We start from the raw sequence: 23,883 nt of genomic DNA on the forward strand, positions 1-23,883 counted from the left end.
CGGATATTATGATACGGATATTATCCATGACTGATAAACATTTGGAAGTGTGCTTGAGGCTGGCTATCAGCAGCTACTGTCCGGACTATGCATCCCTGGCTGGTTCAATTCAGTGCAAGTCATCAAAGTAAACTCAGGTAATTACAAAAAATGTTAATAGTTAATTATGTGTGTTTTGCAATATTGGCTCATTTGGTTATGTAAGGTACATCAACATACATTGTACGTACAAATAATCCTCAATACATTTGAAAATAAATAGATGTTTTGCATTTTTGTAGTGGGTAGATCATTTTGACTCGGTCATTTTAAAAGTAGCTCGCATGCTGAAAAAGTGTGAGCACCCCTGCTGTAGAGTAAAGAGCCATGTTTTTCAACCAATCTTGCTTAAATTTGACACACATGTGCTTGTCAGTCCCCGAAAGGTGTGTACAAAATCTCATTGTGATTGGACACAACACCGTAAGGTTACAGTGAATGATTTATAGAATTTTCAAGTCAATTTGATTTGCTTAGTTGTTAGACTTTGGGATTTAATAACAGCGCCACCATGTGGCTAATTGGTGATACAAATAGTAGCACCAATAACACAATAGGACTGGATGGGCTGACAAATTTTGAGCTTTCTGTGTGTCGCGGTTCAGTAGTGGAAGAGTTCCACGGGCTGTGTTCTTTGTCCCGAGTGTAAATTCCCCAAAGGCTTCACACGTAATGAGACAACACAGTCTCCACCACCTGTGGCCAGATGAAGCCCCGCCCCCCCTCGGCCTCGTCAACAACTTTTGATGGCCGCCCCAGTCTGCGCTTTTATTGCAGCGGAGCTGTGAAATGTTGTTTGGGTTGCAATCTGCCAGCCAATATCTGCTGCCCCTGTAAAAGCAGACCAATTTCTCTTCCTCTCTTATGGGACGCTCATCTGGCGACAGATGCGCCATAACGCCGGCCGCCATACCGCAGAAGCAGTAAATTGGAGTCTTCGCTTCTTGGAGGGTGTAATCGGCTGTCTTACGAGCTTTCAGAGCTTAATTAAGATTTCGGGAGGGGCGGCGTCAAATTTCTGATGATTTGTGATTTGAAATCAGTGAAATATTTTCACGTTGGAGATGAATATTTGGCTGGAGTTTTCACTTCAATTTATTTTCAAAGAACCGCTGTGGTTTTATTGGCGTATTTCTGCATTCAGGTTAGTGACTTTACTCGGAAGCTTTGTGCCGTTTATTGCTATGTCGCCATTAACACGTCTAACGAGGTGGTTTTATGTCTTTTTTTGTTGCTGCTTTAAACGCAAATGTAGTCTTGGTCTTTTGTCCCGGTGCCACAAAAAAGTCAAATTTGGAATTAAAGCAGCAATTTTCCGGTAAAAACATCAAAGCTTGGATTTCAAACCATGAATTAGTGTGACGACAGAAAATCTTATGAGACTTCGGCTCAGTGAACGTTTGATTATTAGCATTTTCTTTATCTTTGTCTTGTCAAAAAAAGTCAATTCTCAAATTTGACAGAACAAATCCATTCAGCAAAAAAAAAATTTCATTATTTTTTTTTACTTAATTATATAATTTATTAAATATTTTAAAATAAATGTAAAATAAAAAAATCTAATTAGTAATAATTCAATTAATACATAATACTAATTTAGAAAAAATATAAAATAATTAGTACTAATTCATTCATTCATTATTACTAAATTTATGAATTAACAATTAATAGATAAAATTAGTAATAATAATAATATTTTATACACAATACTTTTTAAATATATTTTTAAAAAATATATGAAAAAAGTAAAGAAATGTGTCTTCTATTTTATTACTTCCAGGCATTCGCAGGCCACATAAAACAATATGGGGGCTGAATATGGCCCCCGGACCTTGAGTTCACCACCTGTGTTATTTCATGTTTAGGGGTCTCTAAAAATATTAAATAGCGTATTTGGAAGGTTGTAAACAGATCTTCTATGCTCTAACTATATAAATATTTGATTTAAAAATAAGCACTCCTACTTTGCAGAAATTCACTTATCACGGGCGATTAACTGTGATAAAGGAGGGATTACTGTACATTCAATCATAGATAAGCATGTGTTGTATGCTGATGGAGTTTAGCAGCGCTTTGGAAAATGTCAAAAATGGGGTAAAGCTAAAGTTAATATGAATAATAATGTATATAAGTTCTTAGCATGTGGACAGTACATTTACTGAATATCAAGCTTATATTTTCAGGATGTGGCCCTCAGTGGAAGGTTTGGTCATTCATGAGGGATATGATTTATCTCTCAGGTAATGAATGCACCTGAGAAGAAGTCCTGTACAAAACCACAGAAGTGAGTCTTATCTGCCGGCGCGACATGCGACCTGTGGACCCGGGAAATTGGCGGCTTAAAGAGCTCCAATTATGGAAGGCGGCGTGAGAAAATGGTATTTATGGCCATTATCTGGGTTCAACCGTGTCAGCCCGACTCGATTAACTCCTCCAGTGAGGAGTGACTGGGGCGACGCTTCTTATCAGGTGGGATTGGGCCTCTGAGCTGTTTGCCTTTTGTCAGTCACCTAGACTTTCGTATTGACCGCTCTCGTCCGCCAGGCAAAAGTGATATGACGTCTTTGTGTTGTCAACCTGATTTTTAATCTGAAACGTGGGCGTGTCCTGTCATGCTAGGGAACATGGACTCGTCTGATTGACAGATGACTTCTTGGTCACACTTTCATCTTGTCACACTTTATGTCCCTTCAGGGCCACCGTACTTCCTGCTTGTGTTGGACAATGTAGAGCCAAGGCAAACTCTTGGCCACTTTATCTACTCCTGTATAGACATATACACATGTATATATATAGACACATGTATGTATGTATATAAATATACATACATACAGTATTTAATATGTCACTATCAAGCCACAGCCTGGAGTCATTATAGATAAGATAGAGCATTAAAATATATGTTTACAACCTTCTAAATAGGCCTTTTAACATTACTAGAGCCCTCTAGGCATGAAATAACACCCCTATAGTCACTTTACACTCCTATTACCCGATATAGTAGACATAATAGGAGAAATTAAGACACACAAGACATGGAAAACCTGTTTGCGACTTTCTAAATAAGAAACATACGACTTTGGAAACCTGTTTGCGACCTTCTAAATAATACAGTGTTTAACATTGTCAGAGCCCTCTAAACATGAAATAACACCCCTATAGTCACTTTTACACTCCTATTGCCCAATATAGTAGACATAATAAGAGAAAATAAGACACATAAGACATTGAAAACCTGTTTGCGACCTTCTAAATAATAGTGTTTAACATTGTCAGAGCCCTCTAGACATGAAATAACACCCCTATAGTCACTTTTACACTCCTATTGCCCAATATAATAGACATAAAAAGAGAAAATAAGACACATAAGACATTGAACACCTGTTCACGACCTTCTAAATAATATACTTTTGACATTATCAGAGCTCTTTTGACATGAAATAACACCCCTATAGTCACATTTACACTCCTATTGCCCAATGTAGTAGACATAATAAGAGAAAATAAGACACATAAGACATTGAAAACCTGTTTGCGACCTTCTAAATAATACAGTGTTTAACATTGTCAGAGCCCTCTCGACATGAAATAACACCCCTATAGTCACTTTTACACTCCTATTGCCAATATAATAGACATAATAAGAGAAAATAAGACACATAAGACATTGAAAACCTGTTTGCGACCTTCTAAATAATACAGTGTTTAACATTGTCAGAGCCCTCTAGACATGAAATAACACCCCTATAGTCACTTTTACACTCCTATTGCCCAATATAATAGACATAATAAGAGAAAATAAGACACATAAGACATTGAACACCTGTTCACGACCTTTTAAATAATATACTTTTGACAATATGAGAGCCCTTTTGACATGAAATAACACCCCTATAGTCACAGGTACACTCTAAATACCCAATAATTAGAAAATAAGACACAAACAGATTGTATAGAAACAGGACTGTGTAGGAACAGGAAGTAAAATAGGAACAATGTTGATGTGGGAGTCTATGTTATGTCTTATTTATGTCTTAAATGGCTTGTTTTCTCTTATTGAGTCTACTATATTGTGTGAAGGTGACTATAGGGGTGTTATTTCATGTCTAGAGGGCTCTAATGTTTATATCCATATTTAGAAGGTTGTAAGCAAGGTTTGTATGGCTTATGTGTCTTATTTTCTCTTGTTATGTCTACTATACAGGTTAATATGAACGCAAAGGTGCATATAGGGGTGTTATTTCATGTCTAGAGTGCTCTAATGATGTTTAGAACCATATTTAGAAGGTTGTAAACAAGTTTTCTGTACTCAAACTACCAAAATCCCATCAATAACTAAGAAATCCTACTCGGTGGAATTTACTGATCACGATTAACTGCCACAATTAACTGCGATTACTGGAGATTGAATGGTAGCTAAACTTTGCCAAATGGCTATCATTAGCTGACAGCAAACATGGCTAGTACGTGTTTTTACATCGGTGTAGTTGACGTGCTGAAAGCAGGATGAGGGCGGGATGTAACGTTTGTAGTTTGTTGGAATGCCGGCGTCTTTGCCAGAAGTAAAAAAAAACAAAACAAACAAAAGCAAGGAATTCTCCCAATTCGAGAACTCGCTCCTGTGTGAATCTTATTTATGTCTTAAATGTCTTATTTTCTCTTACCATGTGTACTATATTGCCGAATAGGAGTGTAAAGGTGACTATAGGGATGTTATGTCATGTCTAGACGTCTCTAATAATGTTAAAACCCATATTTAGAAGGTAGTAAAGAGGATTTCTATACTGTTTAGCACTTTAAAGACTTTTCTGAATCATCAGAATAAACGTTTATCTAAGCTTTAAGTGCCCTCCCCTTGAAAACAAGCTGTTATTTACAAGTTGTGTCTTCTGGCCAATGGCGCGTGGTCTCAAGGTGACAGCATGGCGGCGGCGGCGGGGCCGGCTGGACGCCCTCAGAGCACAACTTTGATGATGGCTTGTGATGGGCGGCCCAGGTGCCGGAATAACATTAGACCTGCCGGACAGGTGGCACGGCGGCAAAGCGGGGCTCCGAGGCTCAATAACGAGGGCGACGCCAGATAGACCCCCATCTGCTCGCCTGCGCACACGTCCCATCCATTACGTCTCAGCGGCCGAGTCTCCTCGGCGTGAAGAGTGCTCGCTTCCGGCGCCACAGAAACATTTCCACGTCTGTTCAATCCTTGTCAAGCTCCCATCTTGCTTTGCGTGTAACTATTTTTAAAATAAAAATATAATTCTGACACTTAAAGTTCTAACGTCAGCCTGGCAGAGCTACAGTGTACATTTTAAGATCTGTAGCGAAGCCTGTTTTATTATTTTTTTTCTTGCTTGTTTTTTTTTTTATGTAATGGGCGTGGCAACCTTAGATCTATTAAGTATGCATGAGATACTAAAGCATTATAATATGTCAGGATTACAGTACACTAATCCCTCGTTTATCACACTTAATTGGTTCCAGACACCACCGTCATAAGTGATCAATTCCAGCCACGAAAGAATTAAAAAAAAAACTGTTTACCACTTGTAAATACCCTTTTTAACTTTGTTAGACCTCTCTAGATATGAAATAACACCCCCATGGCCACCTTGACACTCCTATTAACTAAATATATTATATTTAGTTATATTAATTAAATATAGTAGACATAACAAGAGAAAATAATAATATTAGACATAGAAAACCTGTTTATGACCTTCTAAATATAGATTTGAACATTATTAGAGCCCTCTCGACATGAAATAACACCCCTATAGTCACCTTTACATTCTTATCGAACAATATAGTGGATATAATAAGAGAAAATACAAATATTAGACATAGAAAACCTGTTTATGACCTTCTAAATATGGTTTTGAACATTATTAGAGCCCTCTAGACATGAAATAACACCCCTATAGTCACCTTAACACTTATTGAACAATATAGTGGATATAGTAAGAGAAAATAAAAATATTAGACATAGAAAACTTGTTTATGACCTTCTAAATATGGATTTGAACATTATTAGAGCCCTCTAGACATGAAATAACACCCCTATAGTCACCTTTACACTGTTATTGAACAATATAGTGGATATAATAAGAATAAATAAAAATATTAGACATAGAAAACCTGTTTATGACCTTCTAATATGGATTTGAACATCATTAGAGCCCTCTAGACATGAAATAACACCCCTATAGTCACCTTAACACTCTTATTGAACAATATAGTGGATATAATAAGAGAAAATAAAAATATTAGACATGGAAAACCTGTTTATGACCTTCTAAATATGGGTTTGAACATTATTAGAGCCCTCTAGACATGAAATAACACCCCTATAGTCACTTTTACACTGTTATTGAACAATATAGTGGATATAATAAGAATAAATAAAAATATTAGACATAGAAAACCTGTTTATGACCTTCTAAATATGGATTTGAATATTATTGGAGCCCTCTAGACATGAAATAACACCCCTATAGTCACCTTAACACTCTTATTGAACAATATAGTGGATATAATAAAAGAAAATAAAAATATTAGACATGGAAAACCTGTTTATGACCTTCTAAATATGGGTTTGAACATTATTAGAGCCCTCTAGACATGAAATAACACCCCTATAGTCACATTTACACTCTTATTGAACAATATAGTGAATATAATAAGAGAAAATAAAAATATTAGACATGGAAAACCTGTTTATGACCTTCTAAATATGGGTTTGAACATTATTAGAGCCCTCTAGACATGAAATAACACCCCTATAGTCACCTTAACACTCCTATTGAACAATATAGTGGATCTAGTAAGAGAAAATAAGACATGTTAGACATAGAAAACCTTTTTTTAACATTATTAGAGCACTCAGGACATGAAATAACACCAGTAACATAATTACATAATTAGTTCTTTTTCACTTCCTCTTTCTGTACAATACTTCATGTGGTGGCAATTGTGTCATTAATGTAACATTACTGACACCTAGTGACCAGAGTGCAATACTACATATCATCACATCTTTGAATGCGTCTTATATTTGGATTTCACTTCATTTAACCATTTTTTTTAGCCAATAGTAGTATTCCTTTCTACGCATGTGATATTCCTGCAGGTCAGAGCATAGAAACCTTTATTAAAATGATTAGAGCCCTCCACATTTGAACTAACACCCCTATAGTCACCTTTATACTTGCATTACCCAGTATAGTAAATGTAATGAGACATAAATAAGAAATAATAAATGGCAGTATTGGGCGTGTTCCTCGTTGTTCTTTTTTTTCGCAGTCAGGGGGGCCCATCCAGTTGGTGGGGCCCATCAGTGGTGACATGAGTCTGTGAGGTCTGGAGGAAGAAGGAGGAAGATGATGTATTTTTCTCACGTTTGGTTGTTAGAACCTCATGAAAAAGTCACGTGCTTCAGCGGGAATGATGAATATCGAGACCTTCTAAGTGGAATTATGTATAGTTGGCTTTGTAGTACTCATGTACTTTGTGTATTCATGAAGTGTAGTACATGCAGCTCTCCAGGCGGCTCTACTGTCTGTGTGGGTTTTTTTTTTTTTTTAATCCACACAAAACGCACCTGGCTGGCCACCCACACTGCTTATAGGCTGCGTTACCAAGGGAACGTTTGCAGAGATCATCTCTTTTCCATTTAAACAGCTAAAGTCTCATTGGTGCCGGACTGGGATTGGAACTAGTTTGGATTCATTGTGCGAAAACTAATAACAACATGCGGCTGAAGATGAGTGTCCTTTTTATGTCATTGCCGTGTTCTAGAGGAGGTTGAGGGGTCGTTACGGCGTGATACATCGTCTTCCGTTGGCTTTTCAAGGCGAGATTGTCTGATAACGGCGTGGACATACACGGGAGGGGGGGTCATGAATAATCCAGTAGCGTCCACGTGGAGCGATTGTATAAGTATTGTCTCGTTGGAGGCCCAACAAGCTCTACTTGGGATTCTCACTCCATCTTGATTGTCCAACACGGAATACTGTACTTTCTTTGGTGTTTGCTGGATGGACCGAAGGTACGGAGCCAGGAGGCGAGGTTTTACCAAGCGAGGGCCACAACTTTGACACAATGTAAGATAGACAAAAGCAGGGGTCTCAAACTCAATTTACTTGGGGGCCACTGGAGCTCGGGTCTGGGTGAGACTGGGCCGCATCAGGTTTTCCAAAAAAAAAACCCCCAAAAAACGCATTTATTAAAAACAAATTTTTTTTTAAAAACTTTGCTTGGTTCCAATTTTCTACAATAAAAGCTCTGATAAAACATTCCACTGTTCTCAAATATCTTAATTTTTATTTTTCTACACAAAATAAGATGAAAAATAAATAAACAAATCAAGAATAAAGAAAATCAATCAATCAGTAATAAATAAATATAATAATAATAATAATAATAATAAAACGCAAATAATAAAAACTTAAGAAAGCACATATAGTTGGTGGGTAGACAAATTATTTTTTCAGATTAAAATGAACAAAGCATTATTAGAGCCCTGTAGACATGACAAAACACGACTATAGTCACATTTATACTCTTTTTATTTACAACATATTGCGCAACTGCAGGGTCTTGAGACACATGCTAACTCGCAAACTCGAGAGCTAGCGACCTAAACGGTAGCCTTCAAGTTATTTCCTTTAAACTTAAATAGCCAAAAACTTACCACTTCCACACGGATAGGGAGGATAACTATTAACAGTTATTTAACCTTTAACATGAACATGAATCAAACGTAATCATTTTTTCTGGGTACATGATACCATACAGCATCCATATCAAACTTGCGCGGGCCGCGCTAACATTAAACTTTCATATCAAGGCGGGGGCCTCAAACTAGTGTCCTGCGGGCCACATTTGGCCCGCGGGTCGCATGTTTGAGGCCCCTGGACAAAGGAGTTCTATAGATTTCAAATAAAAAGCTGCATCGTAGTAGGAACTTTGCTTTTTTCCGTTTTTGCTCGTTTCAACTTTCTTCATAAATAATATTCATAAATAAGTTTCTTCTGGTAATTATGACTTTATGCTAATAACAACTTGGAAAAAAAATGTATTTTTTCTTTAATATTTCAACATTATGCTCCTAAAATGGCATTATTTTTCCCATAATATTTTGACTTTATTTCAATAATATTGTAACTTTTTACCAAACCTAATTTTTACGTTTTTAATTTTTTATTATTATTTAATATTTCAATTTTACACTACAATGTTTTTAATTTTTTCCAATAATATTATGAGATTCTTTTCATAAAGTGACATCTTTGTCTCATTAATGAATAATACCAAGGAAGCCAACAGCAAAATAATATAATAAATCATAATACTGAAGTACAATAAAAAAAAACACAAGTGAATAACTTTTGACAACATTTTTTCCTCATCTTTTCATTTATTCTCTTAAGATTATTTTTATTTTATTTTTTGCCTAATAAAATTTTAATTTTATTTATATGTATTTTATTAATTTATATTTTATTTTTAAAATATTTTTATTTCCAAATATTGCAAGTTTCTTATGAATTATTTTAAAACATAAAAAATATCCTTGGAATATTTTGACTTTGTCTCCATAATATGAAATTTTTTCGCCAAAGTAATTTAGAATTTAGAACTGTTTTGCTGTGTTTGTTTATGCTACAAAAGGTATGTTTTTTTTATGTTTCAGCTTTTTCTCAATTGAGTTCAACTTTATTTCTTTTTCTGCTTTATTCTTGCACAATTATTGCAAGTTTTTCCATTTTTGCTGTTTTTTTTTTTTTTTTATTTACCACGGGCCAAAACTTGGCACCTTGTGTCTTCACGCACGGATAGATGAAAGAAGCCGAAAGCATCCGAGTGGCGGTCCCTAAAAGGTGGCAGCCATACAGGACGTTTCAAGCTTCCTTAATCAGCCATGTGCAGGTAACAGGTGCGGCCTTTTAGCTTTAATGGCCGGGAAAAAGAAGGCCAATGTGCACACGACTGCCTGGAGCGCCTGTCAGCTCGCCACGTCGCCACCTGCTCGTTTTCCACTTCTCGTGGCTCCGGGGGCCGCCTCGCTGGTGCGTCGCTCCACCGCGTCATGTGACCTTAACGCAAACACGCTTTTCATGTTCAGCCCACTTCAGGGGTGCCCAGACTTTTTCCTCAGGAGGGAATAAAACATGAAAGGATATGGATTTGATATGAGTAAATACTGTATCTTCATCTTAGTATAAACTTCATTTTTTTCTCCCAAATATTTCACTTTTCTTCAGAAACAATCTTGGGAAATTTTATTTATTATAACTTTTCCTGTGACCTAATTTTTACAAAAATGACAACTTTAATTTTTTTTTCTCAAAATATTACAACATTGAAAAAAATATATTGATTAGTCATTTTATTTCATTTTATTTTATATTTTATATATATTTTACAAAAATATATATATTTTTTTTAATATTTCAAGTTGATGCTACTAAAATGACATTATATTTCCCTGTAATATTACGAGCTTCTTTTATTTGCTGTTATTGTTTTTTTTTTTACTTTGAAACTATTCTAAGTGTCTTGAGGGTCCTAGAATATTTTCATATTTTTCACATATTTTCTTAACGTTATAACTTTTCCCTCAACTGAATTGTCCAAAAACTTTATTTGTTGTTTATTTTTTCTTACCATATCACAACTGAAAAAAGTTGTTTTCTTTGTTTCGACCTTATGCCACTAAAATGACATTATTTTTCAGTATACTTTATAATACTTTTATCAAAGAATATTTTCACATTTTTCACATATTTTCTTAACGTTATAACTTTTCCCTCAACTGAATTGCCCAAAAATAACCACTTTATTTGTTGTTTATTTTTTCTTACCATAGTACAACTGAAAAAAGTTGTTTTCTTTATTGTTTCGACCTTATGCCACTAAAATGACATTATTTTTCATTATACTTTATAATACTTTTATCAAAGAATACTTTCACATTTTTCACATATTTTCTTAACATTATAACTTTTCCCTCAACTGAATTGCCCAAAAATAACTACCATATTACAACTGAAAAAAGTTGTTTTCTTTATTGCCTCAACCTTATGCCACTAAAATGACATTATTTTTCATTATACTATGATTATACTATAATATTTTTATCTCTTGATATTTTGACCTAATTCTTAAAAATGATTACATGAGTTCTCCATTTTTGCTGTTGTTTTTATTAAGTTTCTACAAATAGCCCCCGGGCGGCACTTTGGACACCCCTTGCCTGTTTATTTCAAGGGGCATCACGTTGAAGGGTTCCTAGGTTTCTGCCGTATCCATGGCAATGCTAATGACATCTTCCGCGGCCATAAAGAAAAGCTGAAGAGTCTCGGAAGACGTTGCAGGCAGGCTGTCTTTCCATCTGCTGGGTCGACACGGCGGAGAAAAAGTCCTTCCTGCAGGAGAGGTCCTCAGGGGCGACCACTAAAGGGGGCAAAGACGTTACTGCTACTTGAGTCTTATTGAAAGAAGAAAAGTGTTGTTCTCTGCTGTACAGCCGAGAACGGATTGATGCTTCCTCCTCGTTATGGAGAGTTTATGGAAATGACCCAGACACCCAACGTGTCAACATCAAGACGAAAATGTCAAGGAAAATATGACATTTTAATACAAAAAAAAATGAAAGGATGCAACTTTGCCACTTTGATATTTAGCACAGCGAACACACGGAGATATGCTTCCGTATATTTCATCTCAGCTTTGGCATGCGGGTGAAAAAGCATTTTATTAATACTACTTCATTTTTAATGCATTTCTTTTTCTTCTCATAATTATGACCTTATATCTAAAATATATGACTTTTTTTTTTTACAAAGACAAGAAAACTTTTTTCTCTTATTTGGACTGCATTTTTCTAATGTTATGACTTATTCCCCAACCTAATTTGGCATAAATTACATTTTTATTTGTTGTTTTTTTCTTTCCCATGATATTATGTCTTATTAAAATATTTTAACTTTATGCTACTAAAATGATATTATTTTGCCTCCAAATATTACAACATTCTTGTCAAATGAAATCATAATATGACTTTTTTCCCTCTTAAAATGTTGAATTTATTCTCCTAATATTACAGCTGTAACTTTATTTTTGTAATTTTTTAGGGGGGGGTGAGATTATGATATTATTCCCACAATTATTTTTTTAAATATTTTCTAAATATTTTTTTTTCCCCAACCTCAGTTTCCAAAGAAAATAGTTTATTCTGGTAAAAAGAAATCTCTTCATACTTCTACTTTATTCTCATAATTTTTTTAAAATTCAAATATTTTTTAATTTTCCAATTTTTTCAGGTTTCTTCTTGGCTTTTTATTTTGTTTTTACAAATATTTTACAAATACTTTCCTGTACATTTTCTTCTCTTACTATTATGTCTTTATTAGCAGAATATTTATTCTTACCCAACCTGGTTTTCCTCTTTAATTTGCTTTTAATAATATAATGACTTTTAAAAAATATTTATTTTAGTCTTTAATATTATAAATATTTCTAATATTTGATATAAAATATTCAACTTAATATTTAAACTTTTTGTCTACTTTAGTTGACATGTTTTTTTTTTGTCATATTATTGTGCAATTACTGCTTTTTTCCCATATTTGCTGTTGTTTTTTAAATTTTATGTCGAGGGGCGCACTTTGGACCCCCCCCGCTCTAGAGCCTACAAACAAACAAATCGAAACAAATCTAAATCAAACAAAGTGACAAATCTAGTGAAGAGGCTTTTGACCACTTGGACCCCCCCCCCCCCCTCCACCATCTAAAAATACACACAGGTGGCTTTGTCAGAAGAGAGTCCATTTGAAAACCCGCCACTGCCCCAAATAGATTGCAGCTCCGTCTTCTGTTGCAAAACTCCATCACCATGCTGCAGAATAAAGAAACTGAATTGTGAGTCTGAAAGGTATGAAACTGTGTGTGTGTGTGTGTGTGTGTGTGTGTGTGTCGCATAAGTATGATATAGTGCAGCACTTGTGCTTGCGGTCACCCCTCCCGAGAGCTTGATGGAATTCACGAACATAGTTGACGGGTTCTTTCTCTGCACCCTACCTTGATACCTTGATGTTGTTATCCTTCAATTCGTTTGAATCAGATCACCAAGAAGAATATGTGACTCTGTGGTGCCTTTTTAATAATAAATAACACGCACGTTTTCGACTTCCTCGATCTAGTTTGCTTTTAAACCATTTTCCTAGCCATGATGAAGACATCTTAGGGAGAGAAATGTATTTGAAACTTGGGAGCGAGCCCAGCAGCCCATAGAATGTTGGGCAAACAAGAGCGTTATGCGCTTCAATGGACTCCCCCTCGCGTCGGGGAGGAAATAAGAAGACTAAAAGACAGCATTGTGTTGAGCTAAGTACGAGCTGGTGTTTGGAATCTAAATGCGCTGCTGTGAAAGCAATCCCTGGCCTCAGTAGTCATCAGCAAATACAGAAAGCAGTCAGCGTGTATTCCCCCGTCGAGACTATTAGCCTCCCAGCCCAGCGCCGACGTCGTCTGGCTACAAATCCGCCGCTTTGTGCGTGCAAATAGTCGGAAATCAAGCAATTTTTTACGGATAGGTCAAATCCAGACAAGGATGTAAAATCTGGCTGTTTTATTTATTTGGAATTCCCATCACGCAAAATCATCTTTGGAATAATGTTTTCTGTCCTGGCGTGCCGGATGAAAATATGACGTCTGATCGGGTGCACGTCTTGATTAAACGGCTGCATCAGCAAATAAAGACGCAGGAGGATTCAGGGCTCCATTAATATCAGTACGACCAAATCACAAATCTTTTTGAAACAAGCACCTGCTGCTCTTTGAGAAGAACTTTCCGTGTTAGCGTCTCCACGCTCGTCCAATAAGACCAGTAAACGTCATGAGATTAGTCTGGGGCTGCACCTGACCACTATTTTCTTCTCGGTCGATTCATTTGAAGCTTGATTCCATGAGTCAGTATGACTCTAACACTAACAGATGAATGATGTTCCAAAATATTCACATTTCAGAGGCTGTCGTCTTTAAATCCAAAAAATGACTAATCAAATACCAAATTAGTAGTCAGTTGATCAGATCATCAATTAATCATCACTGAATGCCTTTCACATTTGAGAGGCTGCAATCAGAGGATATTTACATTTTTTTAATCAAATTAAATTGATTCATCAAAAACCAAAAAGAGTGTTTGTTCAATTGGGTAATTGATTAACCATCGATTAATTGTTGTATCTCTAAAGAAAGGTAAAGGAATTAATATTTGAGAGGTGGAAATCAGAGAATATTTACATTTTGAAATCCAAAACGATTATCAAAGACCAAAATAGTTGTTGATTAATTGCATAATTGATTAACCATCGATTAACTGTTGTAGCTCTCAAGAGATTAAATATATGCACATTTAAGAGGCTGCGATCAGAGGATACGTACATCTTCAAATAAAAAAAATTGACTAATCAAATACCAAATTAATTGCCAGTTGATCCGATAATCAATTAACCATCAATTAATTGTTGTAGCTCTGATTGCAAAAAGTGATTAATCAAAAACCAAAAAGAGTGTTTGTTTAATTGGGTAATTGTTTAACCATCGATTAATTGTTGTATCTCTTAAGAAAGGTAAAGGAATTAATGTTTGAGAGGTGGAAATCAGAGAATATTTACATTTTGAAATCCAAAACGATTAATCAAAGATCAAAACAGTTGGTGATTATTTGGATCATCGATTAGTTGTTGTATCTCTGAATAAAGGTAACAGTATTCACATTACAGAGGTTGAAATCAGAGGATATTTACCTTTTCAAATCAAAAAAACGATTAATCAAAGACCAAAATAGTTGTTGATTAATTGCATAATTGATTAACCATCGATTAACTGTTGTAGCTCTCAAGAGATTAAATATATGCACGTTTAAGAGGCTGCGATCAGAGGATACGTACATCTTCAAATAAAAAAAATGACTAATCAAATACCAAATTAATTGCCAGTTGATCAGATCCTCAATTAACCATCAATTAATTGTTGGCGCTCGAAAGGATCTCACATTTGAGAGGCTGCAATCAGAGGATATTTACATTTTTTTAATCCAAAATTATTTATCAAAGACCAAAAATAGTGGTTGATTAATGGGATAATCGATTAAGCATCGATTAATTGTTGTATCTCTAAAGAAATGTAGAAGTATTCGTATTTGAGAGGTTGAAATTAGATGATATTTACCTTTTGAAAACAAAAACGATTAATCAAAGACCAATATAGTTGTCAATTATTTGGATAATTGATTAATTGTTGCCCTGTGATTGGCTGGCGACCAGTCCGGGGTGTACCCCGCCTCTCGCCCGAAGACAGGTGGGATAGGCTCCAGCACCCCCGCGACCCTCGTGAGGAAAAAGCGGTAGAAAATGAATGAATGAATGAATGATTAATTGTTGTATCGCTGAAGAAATGTAACAGTATTCACATTTCAAAGGTTGAAATCAGAGGATATTTACCTTTAAAAAAAAAAAAAAAAAAGATTAATCAAAGACCAATATAGTTGTCAATTATTTGGATAATCGATTAATTGTTGTATCGCTGAAGAAATGTAACAGTATTCACATTTCAAAGGTTGAAATCAGAGGATATTTACCTTTAAAACAAAAAAAAAAAAAAAGATTAATCAAAGACCAATATAGTTGTCAATTATTTGGATAGTCGATTAATTGTTGTATCGCTGAAGAAATGTAACAGTATTCACATTTCAAAGGTTGAAATCAGAGGATATTTACCTTTAAAAAAAAAAACGATTAATCAAAGGCCATTAATTAATTAATTGGATAATTGATTAACCATCGATTAACTGTTGTAGCTTATCAAGAAATTAAAAAATATGCACATTTAAGAGGCTGAATTGTGATGGTATTTACATTATTCAATCAAAAAGCCTTTAATCGAACAACAAAAAAGATTAATTGGATCAATAGTTGATTCATTGTTGCAGCTTGAGATTTGTCGCTGGTCACGTGTGACCGAAATGTGTTTTTTGTCTTCACGAGACCCGTTTGGACAGTTTGAAACCGGCAATACTGACATCTACAGGGCTTAAGTGGAACAGCATTGTCGCTTAGCTAGACGCCAGCGTTGTACCGCTATCAGGCATTATAGTTGGGCCTTGGCAGCGCTGTCCTTGTTATTATGAGACGTTTAAGGAAAGTTATGGATGTACGAGTCACAATGACCTGAATAATAGCCGTCCTTTTGTGCCTCACATTTATCCTGCCAAAGCCTGCATCCTTTGAAAGGACAAGGCTATGAAAGCACAATAAATATAAAATTGAGGTCCGGGCTGTGTTTGTTTTGAACGACGTGACATAAGCCAATGTGTGCCTTTTTAATACCAAAGCGCAGGTATGAATCCTTCACGGTGATTTACGGACAACATCTTATTACAGCCGCTGTCAAAAAGGCCATTTGAGTCCCAAATGCTGCGTCTTAAAAAGGTAGAGCCGGAGGCAAACAAATCCCTAAAAAAAACAAAGATTTGATTTAAGCGCGGTCGCTAAAGTTCAAGGCTGGAGGAAAGAAAACAACAACAACAACAAAAGGTAATAGATGTCGCGGGTCGGTGTATTGTAGCGTTGGCGCTAGCTTCATCGGAACATCAATCTCCTGTCGGAAAGCCGTGACTCTTGTTCTGGGCCGAGTGATGAATAGACGAGTACATGCAGCACATTAGGAAACATTTCCACTGGCAGCACTTTAAACTTCAACTCTTTCTTCACTCACACGGAACATCATCCGTTAAATATTGGCTTTCAACAATTAGCTTTGACTGAGTGCAGAGAATTATTCCGCTAATAATGCTGTACAAACACTCTCTCATTGTTTCCTTTTCATTTAAGTCCATAAAAAAAAGAGAGGGGCGACCTTCTATATTGCTTTCGGAGTGCCGAGCAGCTAGCCTAACTGGCAGGGGAATGCTAACAATGTCCAAAACAAACATTTCAATCACAGGAACAGAAGGTACTTCTGATTTTTTTTCTTTTAATTCTACTGCACCACAAAGTAATTATCTGCTAACAAACCAACACTGCAGAACAGTCTGGAATTAAACATGCGAGCATGCTAACATAGCAATGTTTAAGAAATGTTATGCTAGTTAACTAGCCAAACAGAAGGTAGTACTGATTTTTTTTCCATCTCTTCCTGACTTCTTTTTTGTTTTGTTTTTTAATGCTACCGCATATCAAAACAAATTATCTGCTAACACTGTAGAACGGTCTGGAATGAAATATGCTAGCATGCTAACATAGCAATGTTTAGGAAATGTTGTGATTTTTTTCCCCTGTCTTCCTGACTTCTTTTTTGTTTGTTTTTTAATGCTACCGCACATCAAACAAATTATCTGCTAACACTGTAGAACGATCTGGAATGAAACATGCTAGCATGCTAACATAGCAATGTTTAAGAAACGTTATGCTAGTTAACTAGCCTAACAGAAGGTAGTACTGTTTTTTTTCCATCTCTTCCTGACTTCTTTTTTGTTTTGTTTTTTAATGCTACCGCACATCAAACAAATTATCGGCTAACACTGTAGAACGGTCTGGAATGTAACATGCTAGCATGCTAACATAGCAATGTTTAAGCTGATTTTTTCCGTCTTCCTGACTTCTTTTTTGTTTAGTTTTTTAATGGTACCGCACATCAAACAAATTATCTGCTAACACTGTTGAACGGTCTGGAATGAAACATGCGACCATGCTAACATAGCAATGTTTAAGAAACGTTATGCTAGTTAACTAGCCTAACAGAAGGTAGTGCTGATTTTTTCCTGACTTTTTTTTTTTAATTCTACGGCACCACAAAGCTAACAAACCAAAACTGCAGAACAGTCTGGAATTAAACATGCGAGCATGCTAACATAGCAATGTTTAAGAAACGTTATGCTAGTTAACTAGCCAAACAGAAGGTAGTACTGATTTTTTTTCCATCTCTTCCTGACTTCTTTTTTGTTTTGTTTTTTAATGCTACCGCATATCAAAACAAATTATCTGCTAACACTGTAGAACGGTCTGGAATGAAATATGCTAGCATGCTAACATAGCAATGTTTAAGAAATGTTGTGATTTTTTTCCCCTGTCTGCCTGACTTCTTTTTTGTTTGTTTTTTAATGCTACCGCACATCAAACAAATTATCTGCTAACACTGTAGAACGATCTGGAATAAAACATGCTAGCATGCTAACATAGCAATGTTTAAGAAACGTTATGCTAGTTAACTAGCCTAACAGAAAGTAGGACTGATTTTTTTCCTGTCTTCCTGCCTTTTTTTTTGTTTTGTTTTTTAATGTTACCACACATCAAATGAATTATCTGCTAACACTGTAGAACGGTCTGGAATGAAACATGCGACCATGCTAACATAGCAATGTTTAAGAAACGTTATGCTAGTTAACTAGCCAAACAGAAGGTAGTGCTGATTTTTTCCTGATTTTTTTTTTAATTCTACGGCACCACAAAGCTAACAAACCAAAACTGCAGAACAGTCTGGAATGAAACATGCTAGCATGCTAACATAGCAATGTTGAAGAAACATTATGCTAGTTAAGTAGTCTAACAAAAGGTAGTGCTGATTTTTTACGGCACCACAAAGTAATTATCTGCTAACAAACCAAAACTGTAGAACGGTCTGGAATGAAACAGGTTAGCATGCTAACATAGCATTGTTTAAGAAACGTTATGCTAGTTAACTAGCCTAACTGAAGGTAGTGCTGTTTTTTTTCCCTGTCTTCCTGACTTCGTTTTTGTTTGTTTTAATGGTACCGCACATCAAACAAATCATCAGCTAACACCGTAGAACGGTTTGGAATAAAACATGCTAGCATGCTAACATAGCAATGTTTAAGAAATGTTATGCTAATTAACTGGCCTAACAGAAACTAGGGCTGATTTTTTCCCTGTCTTCCTGACTTCTTTTTTGTTTTGTTTTTTAATGCTACCGCACATCAAACAAATTATCTGCTAACACTGTAGAACGGTCTGGAATGTAACATGCTAGCATACTAACATAGCAATGTTTAAGAAACGTTATGCTAGTTAACTAGCCTAACGGAAGGTAGTGCTGATTTTTTCCGTCTTCCTGACTTTTTTTTTGTTTTGTTTTTTAATGCTACCGCACATCAAACGAATTATCTGCTAACACTGTAGAACGGTCTAGAATTAAACATGCTAGCATGCTAACATAGCAATGTTTAAGAAACGTTATGCTAATTAACTAGCCTAACAGAAAGTAGGGCTATTTTTTTCCCTGTCTTCCTGAGTTTTTTTTGTTGTTTTTTAATGCTACCGCACATCAAACGAATTATCTGCTAACACTGTAGAACGGTCTGGAATAAAACATGCTAACAGAGGAATTTTTTTATTTTTTTCCCCCAAAATTATTTTTTACGGCTGCCTGTAAAATGTCAAATTCACCAGCTTTTAATTATATCTTGATGTATAATACACTTAATTATATGAAAATATAGCGTTCCAACCTATTTCTACATGCTAACTATAATATTGGACACAGGATCCACTTGTAACTAAATTCCTTGATGGCCTGCTTATCTTAGGAGGATGACATCCATCCATCCTTTTTCGCTTATCCAAGGTTGGCTTGCAGGGGCAGCAGCAGCCTAAAGGCTGGGTTATACTTTCCGCACGAACGAGCCGCACAGAAATCCGCCCGAGAAGCCATGACTCTTTACTCCGTGCGGCGTCTGCTCCCAAACTGCGGTGTATGGAAAACACATGGTCTACCAGGGTACTAAACTCGAGCGGAAGCAGTTTGCCATTCATCCTTCCAACATGGCGACCCTTGTGCATGTATTTATTTGCTGCTGCGGCAGAAAAGGAAGAGAAGGTGGTCCCCTTGTCCTTTAACACCGCAGGGACTTGTACCCTGGCAGGAGAATGTGCTTACCAAAGGTGTGCTGAACATGGCTGAAAACCACACAGGACTTTTGTTCATGCACAGCAAATACAAATATAAATGCCGGTTTTTCAGTTAGAGAATTTCTGGACAGTCTGGTCCACACGAACGCCACATGGAGGGGCGTGTTTGAAAAAGTGACATAATTTGGCAGAAACCAACGTTTCAACGTAGCAGGCAAGCCCACACCTCCCTGTTTCTGGCTACTTCGTCCGGATCCTGTGGTATTCCCAGACCAGTTGTGAGACATAGTCTCTCCAACGTGGCCGGGGTCTTCCCCGAGGCCTCCTACTGATCAGAGGTGCCCTGAGCACCCTAAGCCTTTCTGGTAAGGTATGTTCAGGGAATCTGGAGAGGAGGATCCACCAGATTGAATGTCAGAGTCTGGAGGAGCAGTGCGGTCCAGACCAACTCTATACTCTCGGCAACCGGTCCCAACCAGTCCACATGTGTTTTGTGGACTTGGGGAAGGCATTGCAAGGGCCGGCTGATGTCACAGATACTGTTCAGGACTTTTATGGACAAAAGCCCAGGCGTTGAGGGGATCTGGTTTGGTGGCTGCGGGATTGGGTCCCTGCTTTTTGCAGATGATGTGGTCCTGCTGGTCTCATCAGGCCACGATACTCAACCGGCTGAGGTGAGAATCAGCAGGTCCAAGTCCGAGTCCATGGTTCTCACCCAGAAAAGGTTAGATTGCCATCTCTGGGTTGTGGATGAGATCCTGTCCCAAATGGAGGAGTTGAAGTACATCGGGAAGGATAAAACATGAGATCGTGAGTCGGATTGGTGCGGCATCTGCAGTGACGTGTACCCTGCAACGTTCTGTTATGGTGAAAAGGGAGCTGAGGCCACAGGCAAAGTTCTGAATTCATCAGTCCCGCTACGTTGTTACCCTCACCTGTGGTCAAGAGCTTTGGGTAGTGCCTGAAAGGACAAGGTTTTGTCAGTAGGGTGGCTGGACTCTCCCTTAGAGATAAGTTGAGATAAACGGGATAAACGTCGCTAGATGCGCTGCCAGATAAGGTGACTCGGGTGTCTGGTCAGCATTCCCCCCGGTCACCTCCCTGGGGAGGTGTTCCGGATTTGTCTGACCATAGGAGGCCTCGGGGAAGACCTGTGACACGTTGGAGAGACTATGTCTCTCCACTGGCCTTGGGATCCCCCGCGACCTGACCTCAAATAAGCAGAATAAGATGGATGGAGGGGCGGCACGGCGGTCGAGTGGTTAGCGTGCAGACCTCACAGCTAGGAGAACAGGGTTCAATTCCACCCTGTGTGGAGTTTGCATGTGTGGGTTTTCTCCGGGTCTCCGGGTTTCTCCGGGGTACTCCGGTTTCCTCCCACATTGCAAAAACATGCTAGGTTAATTGGCGACTCCAAATTGTCCATAGGTATGAATGTGAGTGTGAATGGTTGTTTGTCTATATGTGCCCTGTGATTGACTGGCCACCAGTCCAGGGTGTACCCCGCCTCTCGCCCAAATACAGCTGGGATAGGCTCCAGCACCCCCGCGGCCCTCGTGGAATGAATGAATGAAAGATGGATGGAATAGAAATAATTTTTTTACTGTAATGTTTTGATCAATACTTTGTACTCCAAGTGTTATGCTAACATCACTGCCAGGCATGTTTAAAATAGCCAAACATGCTAACATAGCAACACATAGCTGAGCTTTTTACATCCCATAATTCTATGATTCTCTACTGGTGTAGAAATATAACACAAATTAACAACAATATTGTATGCTAAAAAATACAAATATATTCAAATACAAAATACAAACATGGGAATGGTTTGTATGCTAAGCTAGCAATGCTTAGCTAAGTCATCCAACAATAAGCGAGCATGCCATGCAGATATTCAACTATACTAGAAAAAGCTCATCGTATTTAACTACACTGCAGGGTTGTTTGTCATGGTAAATATGCTAGCACTTAGCGTTTCAAGTCATTTTCCGCTAACTTCATTACAACAGTAATTAAATGCACGACTAATCCAAACAGACTGAACGAGGAAGGAAGTCATCATTTTTAAACACTATCTTGGAAAATGACTTTTTTTTTTCTCCCCCTCCCCTTCCGCGCACGCTTGGATTTTCAATATTCTCATTCACATATTTCTGGTTTTACGAGGAGGTCGTATAAGAAGATTAAGTATGTCGATCAGAGTGCTCCTCACAAAAATGCAAAGCGTACAGATAGGGATTATGCTGAATAATGATGAATGGGAAAAGTGTCTTTTCTAGCATAAGGAAGTGCGTGTCCTGCAGGATAATGTGTTCAACATTGGCTTTTGGGATCGCTTTCACTCACAAAGAATGTCATTTGGGAATGTTTACCCTGAATGGGAAGGGATTGGGGGAATATATGAACATTAAGAGTGATGTACTTTTCACTTTGATTCCCTTGATGCTCACCTTTACTCCCTTTTAGAGCACTAATATTTACACTTCATTGACAATATTATGGCGGCACGGTGGTCTAGGGTTTAGCGCACAGACCTCACAGCTAGGAGACGAGGGTTCAATTCCACCCTCAACCATCTCTGTGTGGAGTTTGCATGTTCTCCCCGTGCATGCGTGGGTTTTCTCCGGGTACTCCGGTTTCCTCCCACATTCCAAAAACATGCTAGGTTAATTGGCGACTCCAAATTGTCCATAGGTATGAATGTGAGTGTGAATGGTTGTTTGTCTATATGTGCCCTGTGATTGGCTGGCCACCAGTCCAGGGTGTACCCCGCCTTACGCCCGAAGACAGCTGGGATAGGCTCCAGCACCCCCCCCCCGCGACCCTCGTGAGGAAAAGCGGTAGAAAATGAATGAATGAATGACAATATTATGTACTTATGTCGAATATTCAAACAATATGAAAAATAAAGATAAAAAAAACTGATGCTGTACTATACATAGTAATTCCCTTAATACTCACCTTTTGTAATTTTCTAAACCCTTTAAGAGCGCAAATATTTAAATTTCAATAATTTAAATTATTCATATTATTATATACTTGTATTGTTTAATATTTCAATAATATATGGATAAAAGATAAAATAATAATAATAATATATTTGAATACATTGGTGCAGCACTGTACACTTCATATTCACCTTTTTTTTAAGCTATTCAAAGGCAATTGGAGTGCATAACACTAAGTGTGATGGAAATAAGAGTAATAAGTAAATATATAATACATGATTAACTTTGGAATTTTTGTGTTGACTGCTGATCACTTTAATTCTCTCATTTTCCCCCTCTCTTTTACAGCACTAATACTTCAATATCAATCATTGACAATATTATTATTTATGTGGAAATGTATTTTTTCATTAAAAATGTGAAATTAAGTGTTTATGTAAGGTGGTGTTTGTGTCTGCTAAGACGTTTGTACTACATTAAATATACCTTTCCTCCTGGCCAGATAATTATCACTGTCTTTCTGTCCTCTAACTTCCTGTTTTCTCGCTTTGCCCCCCCTCACGCTATCAGTGGAAGGGACAAAAAGCAAACCTAAAGGTGAGTTATTGCCTCCATTTTCTTGCTACATGATTTATGTTGCACTCGGCGCTCCCAATAAAGTGTGTGCCGTGTGCCTTGGCCTTTATCCCCCCCCCACCCCCCAACCCTCCGCCGGCAAGGCAGTATTAGCATACGGCGCTCGTGGCAAAGCATCTTTTTCTGCTCTCTACTGTTATTTCTTTGCTCACGTACCGTATGAGCGTGCATGTCAGGCCGCACAGCAGGGAGCCACGCTCTGGTGAAAGGGGGGGGGGGGGGGGGGTTTGTTGGTGCTTGTGGTTCAAGGACACTGGGAAGTGTTTTTTTTATTGGCTTTCCTCACATTGATTCTTCCCAGTCGACCTTCACGTTGGTCCATTTTACCC

The 23,883-nt window shown here is 37.3% G+C and overlaps 1 protein-coding gene across 3 annotated transcripts in view; it reads left to right on the top strand.

Annotated features, from left to right (window-relative positions):
• cadm2b (cell adhesion molecule 2b) overlaps positions 1 to 23,883 on the top strand; it is a 131,269-nt gene that overhangs the window by 66,155 nt on the left and 41,231 nt on the right. The window contains exon 2 of one of the 3 annotated variants that reach the window (XM_058079412.1): positions 23,489 to 23,515. The exons of the other annotated variants lie outside the window; for them this stretch is intronic. Coding sequence (XP_057935395.1) covers positions 23,489 to 23,515 — 27 coding nt within the window. The remainder of the gene's footprint in view (positions 1 to 23,488; positions 23,516 to 23,883) is intronic. 3 annotated transcript variants of the gene reach the window in all.

The sequence above is a fragment of the Doryrhamphus excisus genome, chromosome 8, assembly GCF_030265055.1.
Source record: "Doryrhamphus excisus isolate RoL2022-K1 chromosome 8, RoL_Dexc_1.0, whole genome shotgun sequence".
In the NCBI taxonomy this organism is placed as follows: Eukaryota; Metazoa; Chordata; class Actinopteri; order Syngnathiformes; family Syngnathidae; genus Doryrhamphus; species Doryrhamphus excisus.